At 46.5% G+C, this 14,245-nt stretch overlaps 1 protein-coding gene across 4 annotated transcripts in view; it reads right to left on the reverse strand.

The window, feature by feature from the left end:
- DYNLL2 (dynein light chain LC8-type 2) overlaps positions 1-4,852 on the reverse strand; it is a 9,516-nt gene extending 4,664 nt beyond the window's left edge. The window contains exons 1-3 of one of the 4 annotated variants that reach the window (XM_032871974.1): positions 4,710-4,852; positions 4,386-4,475; positions 200-338 (exon numbers count right to left, since the gene is read on the reverse strand). In XM_032871974.1, coding sequence (XP_032727865.1) covers positions 200-331 — 132 coding nt within the window. In that variant the 5' untranslated portion in view covers positions 332-338; positions 4,386-4,475; positions 4,710-4,852. Of the gene's footprint in view, positions 1-199; positions 339-3,184; positions 3,386-4,340; positions 4,366-4,385; positions 4,487-4,709 lie in introns of those variants that run through there. The other 3 variants (XM_032871975.1, XM_032871976.1, XM_032871973.1) reach the window with 3 other exon arrangements.
- Positions 4,853-14,245: the final 9,393 nt, after the last annotated feature.

A 14,245-nucleotide genomic window follows, 5' to 3' on the forward strand; every position in this document is an offset into this window, starting at 1 on the left:
AAAAAGAAAAAAAAAAAAGAACTCCTAAGGTGAATGCTTGGGCAAGAATCCCTCTCTAATTTGTCTGCTTTGTAAGCTTCTGGGTTTTGTTTGCATGGGATATACCTGCTTTCCTAAGTCCCCAGTTCAGATCCCCTTGGGGAACAGCTCAGATGTCCACCCCTACCCCTAGCCAATAGCCATAGCTCTCTTGGCACACCTTCTTGATATAGGCAGCAATGTCCTTCTCTATGTTGTACTTCTCCATAGCCTGCGTGGCGCAGTCAACGGCATCCTGTTGCATGTCCTCAGACATGTCTGCGTTCTTGATCACTGCCTTCCGGTCAGACATCGTGACACTGCAGAAGAAGCAGAGAGGTGAAGCTGATAACCCCATGCTCTAAGCAATGCACATTAGCAGCTGAGTATGGAGCCTCAGTGGGAGAACAGAGTACAGAAGACAACAGAAAACACAGACATGAGGCATTATTAGAAGAGGGAGGTCCTAAGCTTTTAGCAAAGACCTGGTCCCCAAACCTGGGAAATACAAGTGGATAGGAAAAGACCTAAGAAGCCATCAATTTTCAGCATTTGTAAAATAAGGCTTTTTCCATCTATTTCTGGTATCTTAAATAGTACCAACTGCCAAGATATTACAATATATCACCTACTAGCTGTGTCCTTGGGCAAGTTACTTAACCTTTGTGCTTTCATACCATCATCTTGAAATGGAGTCCTTCAGGGTTACTGAGGGCAAACCAGGTGGCATTAACACCTGAACACAGTAAGTCCTTGATTTAATGACCATTACTGCATCATTGGTAACACAGTGGAAAGAAGATGGACTAGGAATCAGTAGGCCTGACTTGTGGTCCTGACTATGAACTCCTGTATCTTGTAATCTTGGAAAGCCACTCACCCTTACTGCATTCATTATTTCCACTTTAGCAATGAGGATAACTCTCCATCTGGGGTTGTTACAAGGATTCATTAAGGTTATATGAAAACATCTGCGAACAAGGACAGTCTACACTGGGGTCTGTGGGCCAGATTCAGCCTACCACCTGTTTCTGTAAATAAAGTTTTATAGAACAGGCAAAAATGGCAGAGTTGAGTAGTTGCAAGACAATGCATGGCCTGTAAAGCCTAAAATATTTTCTATCTGGCCTTTCACAGAAAAAGGTTGTCAATGCCCGGCAGTGAGAGAGATAACAAAAGGTGAGGAATTATTATTTTCACAGCCCCATTTCATATCCCTGCTATCTAACCCTTGGCATTCATCCTACAGCGACCAGAATTCTAGGGTAGACCTTGCACGGTCCGTTCCTGGGATGACAGGAATCCCCAGAAGGCTGGTCAGAACCTGACTGGCAGTCAGTCTATAGCATGTGAGTGCTTTGCAAAAACCGAGGAGATGAGCTGCAAAACCCAATCCTCTGTGCTTGACCACAGTCCCATCACAATGATTCTCCCAACACCACACCCCCCCCAAAAGAGGACTCTGTCACCCAGCCTAGCAGACAAAAGATGTCGTCATTCCAGCCCTGTCTGATATTAGGGCTACACAGGAGGCCTGCCCTGCTCAAGGAGAGATCCCTGGTACCGTTTGAGGCCACCTTGATCTCTGCGTCCACAATAGCCTGTGTGCTGGGTGGACTAAAAGGGAAAGCAGAACTCACGATTACTGCTTTAGCCTGTACCCGATGCAAAGAAAGCATATATGCCAGCTGCCAACCACACAGCCCTTGACCGCACCCAAGGCACCTCAAACTAAGCAGGGCTGGCTCTATTTCAGCAGAGACTGGCAGAGGAAAGAGTTAGTGGACGGGAAATTTCCGACCCCACACTCCAAGGAGTACGTGAGCATCACCAGGTGCTGAGGAAAAGGTTAGGAGAACTCTGTTCGAGGCCTGACTAGCTACATGACCTTGGGCAAAGCAATACCTTCATTCTAAAAACCCATGGTTAAAAGAAGATAAATGAGGGAACTTCACTGAGTTTGAGCAGATATACAACTACAGAGGAAGAATGTTCTGAGTATTGTAAGACTATCTATTTGAAGAAAACTAGGGTCACCTGAGGGCCTATTCCAGGTTACCACTCGGAAGGGGGCACTGTTTACAAACGCCAAGGGTGGGGGTGGGGCCGGGTAAGACACTGTGAAGTTAAAGCACGAAATTGGCACTGGTTTTCCCAGCAACCTCACCTGCTCCACGGCCTCATCCCCAAAGTCCAAAGGAACAACTCTGTCACAGTAATTAAAAGCCACTTTACTCTCTAGTAGGAGAGCGCCTGCGGTTACATAACGTTGGTCTTGTGACTACAATGCTACGATTCTTCACCCCCGGCCCCCCAGGCGTCTGAGGGGTGAGGCCTAGCCCCAACCTGCCGTGTCCAAGGTGCCAGTGAGAAAAGGACACGGAGGTGCCCGGCATACCCACCTCCCTCCTGGGAAAACAAGCAAGGGACCTGAGCCTCCGTTCAGAAAGATGACCGGACGGCCCCAGGCCAGCTGCCTCAGTCGACAGCCAGGGGCGCCTAGGAAAAGCGAAGAGGGCACTCCAGGACAGCTCCCTATCCGCTATCCCCGGTTTTGTGACATAAAAGGCCAAGTCTCAGAAAGCCCCGGACCGCCCTCCCCTAAGCCCCCTCCCCAAATGCTGACATTTCCCCCCCCCTTGAAATCTCCAAGGGGACCTATCCCTCCACCATGCCCTCCCCCGGAGAGCTGCGGCCCCCGAAGGCCAACACCTGGGGCATGAGAAAGCATCCTCCCCGCCACCTCCACCCCGGCCGGTCAGCCGCCCTCCCCCGCCCGGCCTGGAGCAGCGCCGGAGTGACTGGGCGTCCTCGCCGCAGGAAGGACGCCCCGGAGTGTGGCGGCGGCGGCAGGAGGCGCCGCGTCACGCCCGAGCCCTCTCCACCCCCTCTCCCTCGGCCCCAAACACCAGAGGCCTCCACACAGCGCCAGGAGACTCCCGGGAGGGGAGGGGACGGGGAGGAGGCGGGGAGCCGCACCTCCGGGCCTCCGGCCGCGCCCGAGGGTCGCGAGGGCACAGGGTGGCGCAGCTCCGGGAAGGAGGGGCCCCGAGGGCGTCACGCCGAGGCCAGCTCGGCTCCGGGCCTCGGGGCTGGGCCTCGCGCGTGGGGCTGCACGCGACAGCCGCGGGCCACCGCCCCGGGGACTCCCCCACCCACCGCTCACCTTCACGGAGGCTAGTCCGCGCGGGGCCTCGGGGGAGCAGCGATGGCCTCGGCACGGGCGCGGGCAGGGGCGGTGTCCCCTCGGCTCCTCCACCAGCAGCAGCAGCAGCCGCCGCCGCCGCCGCGGTCTCCGGGTCCCGCGGCTCCGGGCCGATCGCTCGCCGCCGCCGTCCGCCCTTGGAGCTTCCCCGGCCACCCGCTCTCCGCCTCGAGCCCGCCGGCCCGCCGCCTTTCCCTGGCTGGCGCCTCGCAGCTCCGCTCCGCTCTGCCGCTGAGCACGGCCGACGCGCGGCCCCCACAGAAATAGCGCCCCGCCTCCGCCCCCCCGCCGCGCGCGCCGCCGTCCGCGCTCCCCATTGGCTGCGCCCGCCCGGCCCCGCACTGCGGGCTTCTCCCCGTGCCGCTCTCGCCCCACATCTTGTTTCCTCCCACAATGCCTCGGGGCGGAGGGAGGGGGAGCTGGAAAGGGTGGGGGGAGGGAGATGGGGCCTTAAGGAGAGAAAGGAGAAGAAGAATGCAGACCCCTCCACCCAGGGCTAGGAGACCAGGCCTAAAAAGGAATAAGTAGGCGAGGCTTAGGGAGAGGGAGGGGTGTAAAGACCCCAATCTCAATGAGAATAAAGAGACAGAGAGGGATGGAGAATTCAGACCCTGGGAGCAGATGGGGAAGGGGTAGAGATCCTAACCCGAGGATGAGGAAGGGAAAGGAGGTGAAGTCATCAGCCTCAGAAGAAAAGACAAGACACCCCTTCCCTCCCTCCCCCTCCCCCAGATCTGTAGGAAGGAGGGAAACAACCAGCTCAACGGAGAGGTAAAAGCATAAACAGCCCCAGGGCTCCCCTCCCCTTACATTCAGGAAAAGTCCCTTCCCCACGACAGCTCAGTCTTTGTTCCCGAGTCTCAAGGCCACCGGACCTCAGCTCCCAGCTGGAGCCCAGCTGTTGTTGATCGTCTAGAGCTCTGTGGAGGCAGACTCCAAGCACAGTTGTGAAAAGGGAGGTTGGTCTTTGGCACGCAGGATCCTGGAGTAGAGGTGAGAGTAAGCCATTTCTGGTGACGACCTCATGGGAAGTGCATAGAACCCCCCCAAGAGGTGCGAACCATAGTGTGGCAGACCTAGGAGGAAACTTAAAATTCAACCCATGCATACTCCTCACCTTATAGAGAAGAGAACCAAAGCACAAAGGGGGCAGAGCTCTCACCAGATCACTGCAGGTCAGGCTTGGTCTTGGCTTCTAGGCTGAAAAGTGGTGCTTTTAGGCAGCGGCCCCTCTGATGGCTGTGGAGGCTCTCTGTGGGAGTGTGTGTAAATGCCCAGTCAACTTTGGGAGAGCTCCTGCCCATCACTCTACCCCACCCACCTCCAGAGAACAGGAAATGTCTGCCTTTTTCTTCCCCTCTGTTTCACAAAGGAAGTGTCTACCTAAAGGGGTGGTGAGAATCTTGATAGGGAGCCACATGTTTGGGCCACACAGTGAGGATTAAGAAGTTCCCCTTCCCATCATTTTCCCTTCACTGCCCCAAACCTTGATCAGGAAGTCGTTCTTGCTCTGGCCGTGGTCTGCTCTGGTATGGAGCATCATAATTTAGTATTCATTATGTATCAGGGGAAACCTGGAAAATCACGCCCTCCCACTTCTGCTTTCTGCTGCTCTGTCATGTCCCAACCTCTGTCAGCATTCCAGAGGAACAGACAAGGTCTGATGTATCCCCTCACACCCAGGGCATTCTGATGTCAGCCTCTGTGTGAATGAATGGGAGGCGGGGCACATGTGGGCAGAGAGGGAGGAGATAAGAAGGGTACTTGACCACCTTAAGGCTTGCAGAGAGCTGTTTTCATGGACTACTAGGAAGAGAACTTGTACCCTCTTTCTCCAATGGTCATTAGCTTCCAGCCCCTTCTATGGCCTGAAGGTCAGAACTGCAACATATGGTTGTGCAAGTTGTTCACTATACAATGACATTCAACCTAAAGAGCAAGTGGGGGCTAAAATACAGCCTGCACTCCACTTGCTAAGCTGTGTGCCCTGGTACAGACCAGTGTTCACCCAAGATGCATACTTCTTTTCAAGTGTGCCTAAAAGTGACTGAACTCGTGGTGGTCCTTCCAAGTCCATGCCGCTGGCATATAAATCCTCCCTCTCCCTGGCCCCATTGCCTAGAGTAGCATACTGCAACTTTGGTCATTCCCAGTCCTGGGGTGTGGTAGGGTGGAGGTAAGGGCACAAAGAACTTCAACTAATGGGAGTCAGAACGAAGGCTTTGACTTTTCAGAAATGTGGGTATCTGTGCGTGTGTGAAATATGTGCGAGAAAGACTTAAGGCTCTGGGATGTCTGGAAAACTTGCTAACAATGGTATGGTTTATAGATAGTAATATTCATAGAGCGCTCACTCCGTGCCAGGCTCTAATCTAAGTGTTTTCAAAGTATTGTTGCATTGAAATCTGGAACAATCACAGTGAACAGGTATTACTGTCTTCCTGTGCAGATATGGAAACTACCTCTTAGAGAAATTCAGTAATTTGCCCAAGCTTACCCCGCTTTTGTCAGTGCAGGTGTCAGGCGGTCCGTTCCCAGGACCTATCCCTTTAGTCATTCCTCTATCCCGCCTCCTAACTTTCGAAAAGAAAAAAGTGTTAACCGAGGGTTTGGCTTTCTGCCTGAATTATACCAGCATTTCGTAAACTTATCGGGCTCTGAAGCCCTTTTTTATACAAACATTTATTAACCTCTGCAGGAACGACTATTCCACAGGACATAGTTTGGGAAACGTGCTATAGTGATTATGGCTATTTATGTGAAATGCTTACTGTTTAGGGTAATCACTATGCAACGTAGTAACTATTGTCATTAATATGTCGCCTTAATTTGGCGGACCTTTTTATTTCATGCCACTACACACTCGTGATTGCCCAGTTATCTGTTGCCCAGATGGCAGAACCGTGTCTTCAGATTTAAAAATCAGAGGGAACTTACGTTCTTGTCTTCCCTGCAGGCTCCTTACCCTCTCCCTCCTTCTTTAAACTAAGGGTTCCCCAGGGCCCTGTGCTTTGGTCACTGTTCAACTTGGGTAGTTTTATCCACATTCACATTTTTTTACCATAATCTGGGTCCTGGTGGTCCCCCTAATTCCCAGGCCCGCAGGCTCCTCAGACTCTCACACATATAAGTATGTAAATATAAATTGTCAGACATACACACATATAAAGCCTGGTCATGAGGAGCATTGGCCCTGGAGCCGGAATGCCTGAATTCAAACCTCTTTCCACCACTCTACCAGCTGTGCAGAATTGGTCAAGCTATTCATCATCTCAAAATTTCATTTTCCTCATCTATAAATCAAGAATAATACCTATTTCATAGTTATGAGAAAATGCATTAAAAACTCTTGGCATGATGCCTGGTCCATAGAGGTGATTAATAAAGGTTAGCCATCATCAACATTTCTTTTCCAGACTTATTTCCCTTCCCTGTATTTCTTACCTCGGTTCATGGCCCCATTATCCACCCAGAGACCAAGTCAAAAACCTATGAACCCCCTTACCCACCCCTTGTCTGTTATCACTCAGCTCTTGACTATTTTTCCAGCCCCCTTTCATTGTGAATACCCTGCATGGGGAACTCATCATCTCTTCTTGCCGGTTCCCTGCCTGCAATCCAGGCTGCTGCTCCCCAATCCACACAGAGTGATCTATCTAAAATGCAAATCTCCCAGGCACCTCCCTCTGCTCTGCTCAGAAAAAAGAAAGAAAAAAAAGACAGCTCTTTCCCATAACTTACCTCCCCCATCTCACCCTTCACATCCCCCCACCCCCGCCTTCTTTCCCCACACTTCCATCTCCCTCTTTGTGCTCTAGTAACACCGACTACTGCCTGTGGTTTTGCTTATACCCAAATTCCACACCTTTGTTCATGTGGTTGGCCTTGCCTGTGAGGCATGTGGCTTTCTTTGCTGGCTAACTTACTGGTTTGAGTGTCCTCTGTGAAACTTCCTGAATCCCAGGTGTTTATCACCAACCACCTTGTATCAAACTTGTGAGGCTTAAGTTTGTCTGTAGTTCCTTGCGGACGGGGATTACATCTTATTTATGGGTGGGCTGTAGAACCTAGCACGGTTCTCGGAACATGGGAAGTTCTCTGTCAGTATTGGTTAAATTGAACATCCCTATCAGGGTAGGACCTGTGGGACTCCCACAATGGAGAGGTCAGGAATTAGGCGGCCCCCAGGGCCCACATGGTGATCAAAACCAAGAATGTGGATGAAACTACTGCGTGGCGTGTCGGGAAAGCATGAATTGGGACACTTCATCCCTTCCTCTACCCAAAGAACCTCCTTAGGCTTTTTCTGTCTCTTTAGAACCAGCAACACTGCTGTTTACACTGGGGAACCAGTTGCTGGCTGAGGTAAATCCTTGTCAGCGCTGGGGAACGCCCAGGCCTGACTTTGAAATCGGTTTCCTCCTTATACTACCTGCTGGGTATTTGGGTGATAGCCTGACGATTACAGGTAAAGACAATCAAAGGCTCTCCACCCCAGATGACCCAGTCATCCAGAAGAAAGAGAGCGTGGCAAGGACAAAAGTCGAGTTCACAATCCCTTCAGCCGTTGACCTGCTTCAAAGACTCCAAAAGGATGGAGAAGGGTGAGAACACAAAACCTGACACAGTGCAGTGCAGTCTCCATAGTCTGCCAAGTCCCCATAGGGGGGAAAAAACTAAGGAAGAGAGGAGTGTGACAAGAACTACCGGAATCTGTCCCAATTCCTCACTGATTTCTTGAGTGGCCTTGCAAAACATATTTCCCTAGGCGACAATTTACCAAGCCCTAAATATCAACCTTCCTCCTTCCCAAGTCCCCTGAAACCTGGAGGAGCCAGTCAAGATCAACAATGTACCTGCGAACTAGTGAGATGAGCACTGGACTGGGAGTCAGAGAAGTCCTGAGCCCAGTTTGACTCTAGTCAAATCATTTCTTTCCTCAGAATCTGGATATCTTCCTCAAGAAAATGTAGGACTGGATAATCTGTAAGGTCCTTATCAGCCCCCAAATCTATGATTCTCTGATTTCTATACCCCATCACAAATGATACCTTCCCGGGGCGCCTGGGTGGCTCAGTGGGTTAAGCCGCTGCCTTCGGCTCAGGTCATGATCTAGGGGTCCTGGGATCGAGTCCTGCATCGGGCTCTCTGCTCAGCAGGGAGCCTGCTTCCCCCCCTCCCCGCCCTTCCTCTCTCTCTGCCTGCCTCTCTGCCTACTTGTGATCTCTCTCTGTCAAATAAATAAATAAAAATCTTTAAAAAATAAAAAATAAAAAAAAAAACAAATGATACCTTCCCTATAGGTCAGAGAAATTTCTCGACTTGTAGCCAAGCTTAAATACCCTCTTCTCTGATCCTTCTTTCTGATCACTTAGAATTCAGAGAGCATTTCTCTACACTCCCATCACCCAACAAAGCTGGGATATCATTCTGTTCAGCTGTGTATTCTCACAACTAACAAAGGCCTTGGTACAGTTAAGATTCAATTAATGTTTGAGCTTCAAATAAAATATTAAAGCAAGTGGTCATCAAGAAAGAACCAAAGAGAAGATGCTCCAATGCAAGTAGTGGTTTCTAGATCATGATGACTCCTAATTTAGGAGTGCTCCTCCTTCACTGTCTGCACAGTCCTGAGGAACCCTTCCTCTGCCATGGGAGAACCAAGACAATAATATGGAATTTGTCAGCCCTTTTCCAAATGATCAAGTTAGGGTTCTTAGGGGCAGGGAACATCTGAAGAAAAAAACAGGACCAGAATAACCCCCACTGATTCCAGGGAGCAGGAACCATGGAATGGTCTCCTCAGGGCATCCCTGTGGGGCAAATCACTGGCATTTTCCTTGAGTCACCCAACTGTCGATTCAAATTCCCAAAGAAGGGTATCTGATTGGCCACATTGGGTCCCAGGTCCACTTTTTGGCCATGGAAGTGAAGGGCAGCTTGAGAGACCCTCTAACATCAAGGGGGGGAATATCTGACAGAAGGAAAATCCACATGAAGTTACAAGAAGCAAGAGAGTGGGTGCTGGGCAGGCAGAAACACAGATGTCTACTCTTGGAGAGCCTCCAGAGTGGGAGGCAAGACACTATCTTTGAGGGAGATCCTTGTCCCCACTGTCATAAAAACAAACACTAGGCTTTCTCACCCTTAGTCCTATAGAGTGAAGTGGGGAATGATGAGCAGGGTTCTAAAAAATGAGGTCTATACAACTTTGCCTTCCTCTCTGAGAACAGTTTTGAAGGAAAACATTGCTTTGTTAGGCATATTACAGTACATTCCAGTTGGCAAAAACTTAAAAAAAAAAATCTTCTTGCTAGGAATTGGAGGCCCACCTTATATTTCAATGTAATAAGTTAGTTCTATTTTTACATGTATAGCAGCTTTATTAAGATATGGCTCACATACCATAAAATCCACCTTTCTAAAGTGCACAGTTTGGTGGATTTTAGTATTCACAGAGCTGTGCAACTATCTAAATTTAGAACATTTCCACCACTCACCACTCCAAAAAGAATTCCTGTATTCAGGGGCACTTGGGTGGCTCAGTGGTTAAAGCCTCTGCCCTCAGCTCAGGTCATGATCCCAGGGTCCTGGGATCGAGCCCCATATCGGGCTCTCTGCCGGGCAGGGAGCCTGCTTCCTCCTCTCTCTCTCTCTCTCTCTCTCTGCTTGCCTCTCTGCCTACTTGTGATCTCTGTCAAATAAATAAATAAAATCTTAAAAAAAAAGAATCCCTGTATTCATTGACAGTCACTCCCCCATTTCTCCCCAGTTCCCACTAATCTACTTTCCATTTCTATAGATCTGCCTATTGTGAACATTTTGTATAAATTGAATAATAAGATATATGGTCTTTTGTGACTCTCTTAGTTCAATTAGTATAATGTTTGCTGAGTTCATCCATGTTATAGCATCAATCTGTACTTCATTCATTTTTATGCCTGGTACCATTCCACAATATAAGCATACCATGTTTTGTTCATCCGTTCATCAGTTGACGGGCATTTGGGTTGTTTCCACTTTTTAGCTGTTATGGATAATGCCTTTATAAGCATTCTTGCACAAATTTTTGTTTGGATATATGCCTTCAATTCTCTTGGATATATAGCCAGGTGTGGAATTGCTGGGGTTTGTAATAACTCTATGCTCAACCTTTTGAGGAATGGTCAGACTATTTTTCCAAAACAGCTATGTCATTGTACATTCCTCCCTGCAGCATACAAGGGTTGTGATTTTTCCACATTCTAACCAACACCTGTTATTGTCTGTTATATTGTAGCCGTCTAGTGGGAATGAAAAAATATCCAGCTGTAGCTTTCATTTGTGTTTCCTTAGTGTTTAATGACCTTAAGCATCTTTTCATGTAATTGGCAGTGTGTATGTTTTCTTTGGAGAAATGTCTGTTCAAATCTCTTCCTCTTTTTAAAATTAGGTTATTTGTCTTTAAAAAAAAAAAATATGTTAGGGGTGCCTGGGTGGCTCAGTGGGTTAAGTCTCTGCCTTCAGCTAAGGTCGTTATCTCAGGGTCCTGAGATTGAGCCCTGCATCTGCTCGGTGGGGAGCCTGCTTCCCCCTCTCTCTCTCTGCCTGTCTCTCTGCCTACTTGCGATCTGTCAAATAAATAAATAAAATCTTTAAAAAAATTTTTTTAAAATATTTTATTTATGTATTTGTCAGAGAAAATGAGAGAGAAAAGAGAGCACAAGCAGGGGGAACAGCAGGCAGAGAGAGGAACAGGTTCCCCACTGAGCAGGAAGCCTGATGTGGGACTCTATCCCAGGATTTGGGATTATGACCTGAGCCACCCAGGCATCCATGTTACTTATCTTTTTATTATTGAGTTGTAAGAGTTCTTTATATATTCTGGATACTAGACCCTCACTGAGACATATGGCTTACAAATTTTTTCTCCCATTCTGTGGATTGTATTTTCATTTCCTTGATGGTGACCTTTGAGGCCCAAAAGTTTTTAATTTTTTTTTAAGATTTTTATTTATTTATTCGACAGACAGAGATCACAAGTAGACAGAGAGGCAGGCAGAGAGAGAGAGAGAGAGAGAGGAGGAAGCAGGCTCCCTGCCGAGCAGAGAGCCCCAAAGTGGGGGGCTCCATCCCAGGACCCTGGGATCATGACCTGAGCCAAAGGCAGAGGCTTTAACCCACTTTAACCCACTGAGCCACAGAGGCACCCCCAAAAGTTTTTAATTTTGATGAAGACCATTTTGTCAATTTTTTTGTCCTTTGTGCTTTTGATGTCATTGCAAGAAATCATTGCCTAACCCAAGATCACAAAGATTTACTTCTTTTTTTCCTAAGAGTTTTAGCTCTTTCTAAATAAACCTTTTTGAGTTAATTTTTGTGTATGGTGTGAGGTCTAACATCATTGTTTTGCTTCTAGATATCCAATTGTCCCACATCTTTAGTTGAAAAGACTATTCTTTCATCACTAAATTGTCTCGACACTCTTATAAGATCAGTTGACCATTAATATGTTTCTTTTTGAACTGCCAATTCTATTCCATTGATTTATCTTTATGCCAGTACAACACTGTCTTCAATAGTATAGCTTAAGTTATGAAATCTGTTAGTGTGAGTCCTCCAAATTTGCTCTTCTTTTTCAAGATTCTTTGTCTAATCTGGTCCCTTGCATTTCCATATTACTTTTAGGACCAGCTTCCCAATTTCTGTTTTTTTTTTTTTTTAAAAAAAAAAGCTAGTGGATAGCGGTGGGGCACCTGGGTGGCTTAGTTGGTTAAGTGCCTGACTTCAACTCAAGTCATGATCTCTGGGTCCTGGTGTGTCAGTGAAGAGTCTATTTGCCCTCTCCCTCTGCTCCTCCCCCTGCTTCTGCACTCTCTCTCTCAAATAAAATCTTTATTTAAAAAAAAAAAAGTATGGAATCAGAAAAAAACCTGAATAGCCAAGTAATGTTGAAAAGAAAATCAAAGCTGGATACATCACAATTCCAGACTTCAAGCTCTATTACAAAGCTGTCATCATCAAGACAGTATGGTATTGGCACAAAAACAGACAAAGAGATCAATGGAACGGAATAGAGAACCTGCAAGTTGACCCCCCACTCTGTGGTCACCTAATCTTTGACAAAACAGGGAAGAATATCCAAAGGAAAAATGATAGTCTCTTCAACAAATGGTGTTGGGAAAATTGGACAGCCACGTGCAGAAGAATGAAATTGGATCCCTTTCTCATACCATACACAAAAATAAATTCAAAATGGATGAAACAACTAAATGTGAGACAGGAAACCATCCAAATCCTCGAGAACACAGGTAGCAGCCTCTCTGACCTTGGCCACAGCAACTTCTTGTTAGACACACCTCCAAAGGCCAGGGAAACAAGAGCAAAAATGAACCATTGGACTTCATCAGGATAAAAAGCTTTTGCACAGCAAAGGAAACAATCAAAAAAACTAAAGAGCAATATATGGAATGGAAGAAGATATTCACAAATGACATCAGATAAAGGACTAGTATCCAAAATCTATAAAGAATTTATTAGGGGCTCTTGGGTGGCTTAGTCAGTTGAGCGTCTGCTTTCGGCTTGGGTCATTATCTCAGGGTGCTGGGATTGAACCCTACAGTGGCCTTTCTGCTCAGCAGGGAGTCTGCTTCTCCCTCTCCCTCTGCCTGCTGTTCCCCCTGCTTGTGCGCACTCTCTCTCTTTCTCTGTCAAATAAATAAATAAAATCTTATTTTTTAAAAGATTTTATTTATTTCTTTGACACGGAGAGAGACAGCGAGAGTGGAGTATTTTTTTTGTATGTTGTATTTTGTATATTGTATTTTGTATTCTGCAACCTTGCTGATCTTATTTATTAATCTCCAATAGTTTGTATGTTTGTGTGTATTTAGAATTTTCTCTATGCAAGATCAAATCATATATGAACAGATAATTTTACTTCTTCCTGTCTAATCAGGGTGCTTTTATTCTGTTTTCTTGCCTAATTGCTCTTTCTAGACCCTTCAGTATACTGTTGAATAGAATTGGTGAGAGCCAATATCCTTGTCTTATTTCTAATCTTAGGGGTAAACATTTCAGTCTTTCAACACTAAGTTTAATGCTAGATGTGGAGTTTTTGTAGATGTTCTTTATCAAGTTGAGGGAGTTTACTTCTGTTCCTGGTTTGTTGAATATTTTTGTCATGAAAGGGTGTTGGACTTTTTCAAATACTTGTTCTCTATCTATCGAGTTGATCGTGTGATTTTGTTCCTTTTTTGCTGTTAATATGGTGTATTATATTGGTTTTCAAGTATTAAACTGATCTTGCATTCCTGGGATAAATCCCACTTGGATATGTATAATCCTTTTTATATGTTGCTAGGTTTGTTCTTCTAGCATTCTTTTGAGGATGTTTGCATCTATATTCGTAAGCAATATTGATATATAGTTTCCTTGTGACATCTTTGTCTAGTTTGGGCATGTAGATAATACCGGACTGCTTTGGAAAGTATTCCCTACTGTACCATTTTTTTTGAAAGAGTGTGAAGGATTGATATTATTCTTTAAACACATGATAGAATTCAGGAAAGCCATTTAGGCTTAAAATTTTCTTTGTGGGATGTTTTAAAAATACCCCAGCAATTTACTTCCTTTAGGTCTATTCAGATTATCTATTTCTTGAGGTAGTTTCAATAGTTTGTCTCTTTCTAAGAATTTGCCCATTTTCTCTAGATCACCTAATCTGATAGCATGTAGTTATTCATGGTATTCCTTCATAATCTTCTTATTTCTTTAAGATCTGTAGTAATGTCCCTTCTTTCATTCCCGATATTAGTAACTGAGTCTTCTCTTTTTTCTTGGCCAGTCTAGCTAGAGATTTGCCAGCTTTGTTCATCTCTTCAAAGTACCAGCTTTTATTGCATTAATTTTTCTCTTCTATTAATAAGGTGGTTCTCGAGCACTCAGATGATACAAGCTGCTTGGGTCAGGGGAAGCTCAGACTGGGACTATCTCTTTGAGCAGCTGGATTCAAACTCAGCTGCTGAGGGAAGGTTCTTCAGT

The sequence above is a fragment of the Lontra canadensis genome, unplaced genomic scaffold (genome assembly GCF_010015895.1).
Source record: "Lontra canadensis isolate GAN:19392208 unplaced genomic scaffold, GSC_riverotter_1.0 scaffold43, whole genome shotgun sequence".
In the NCBI taxonomy this organism is placed as follows: Eukaryota; Metazoa; Chordata; class Mammalia; order Carnivora; family Mustelidae; genus Lontra; species Lontra canadensis.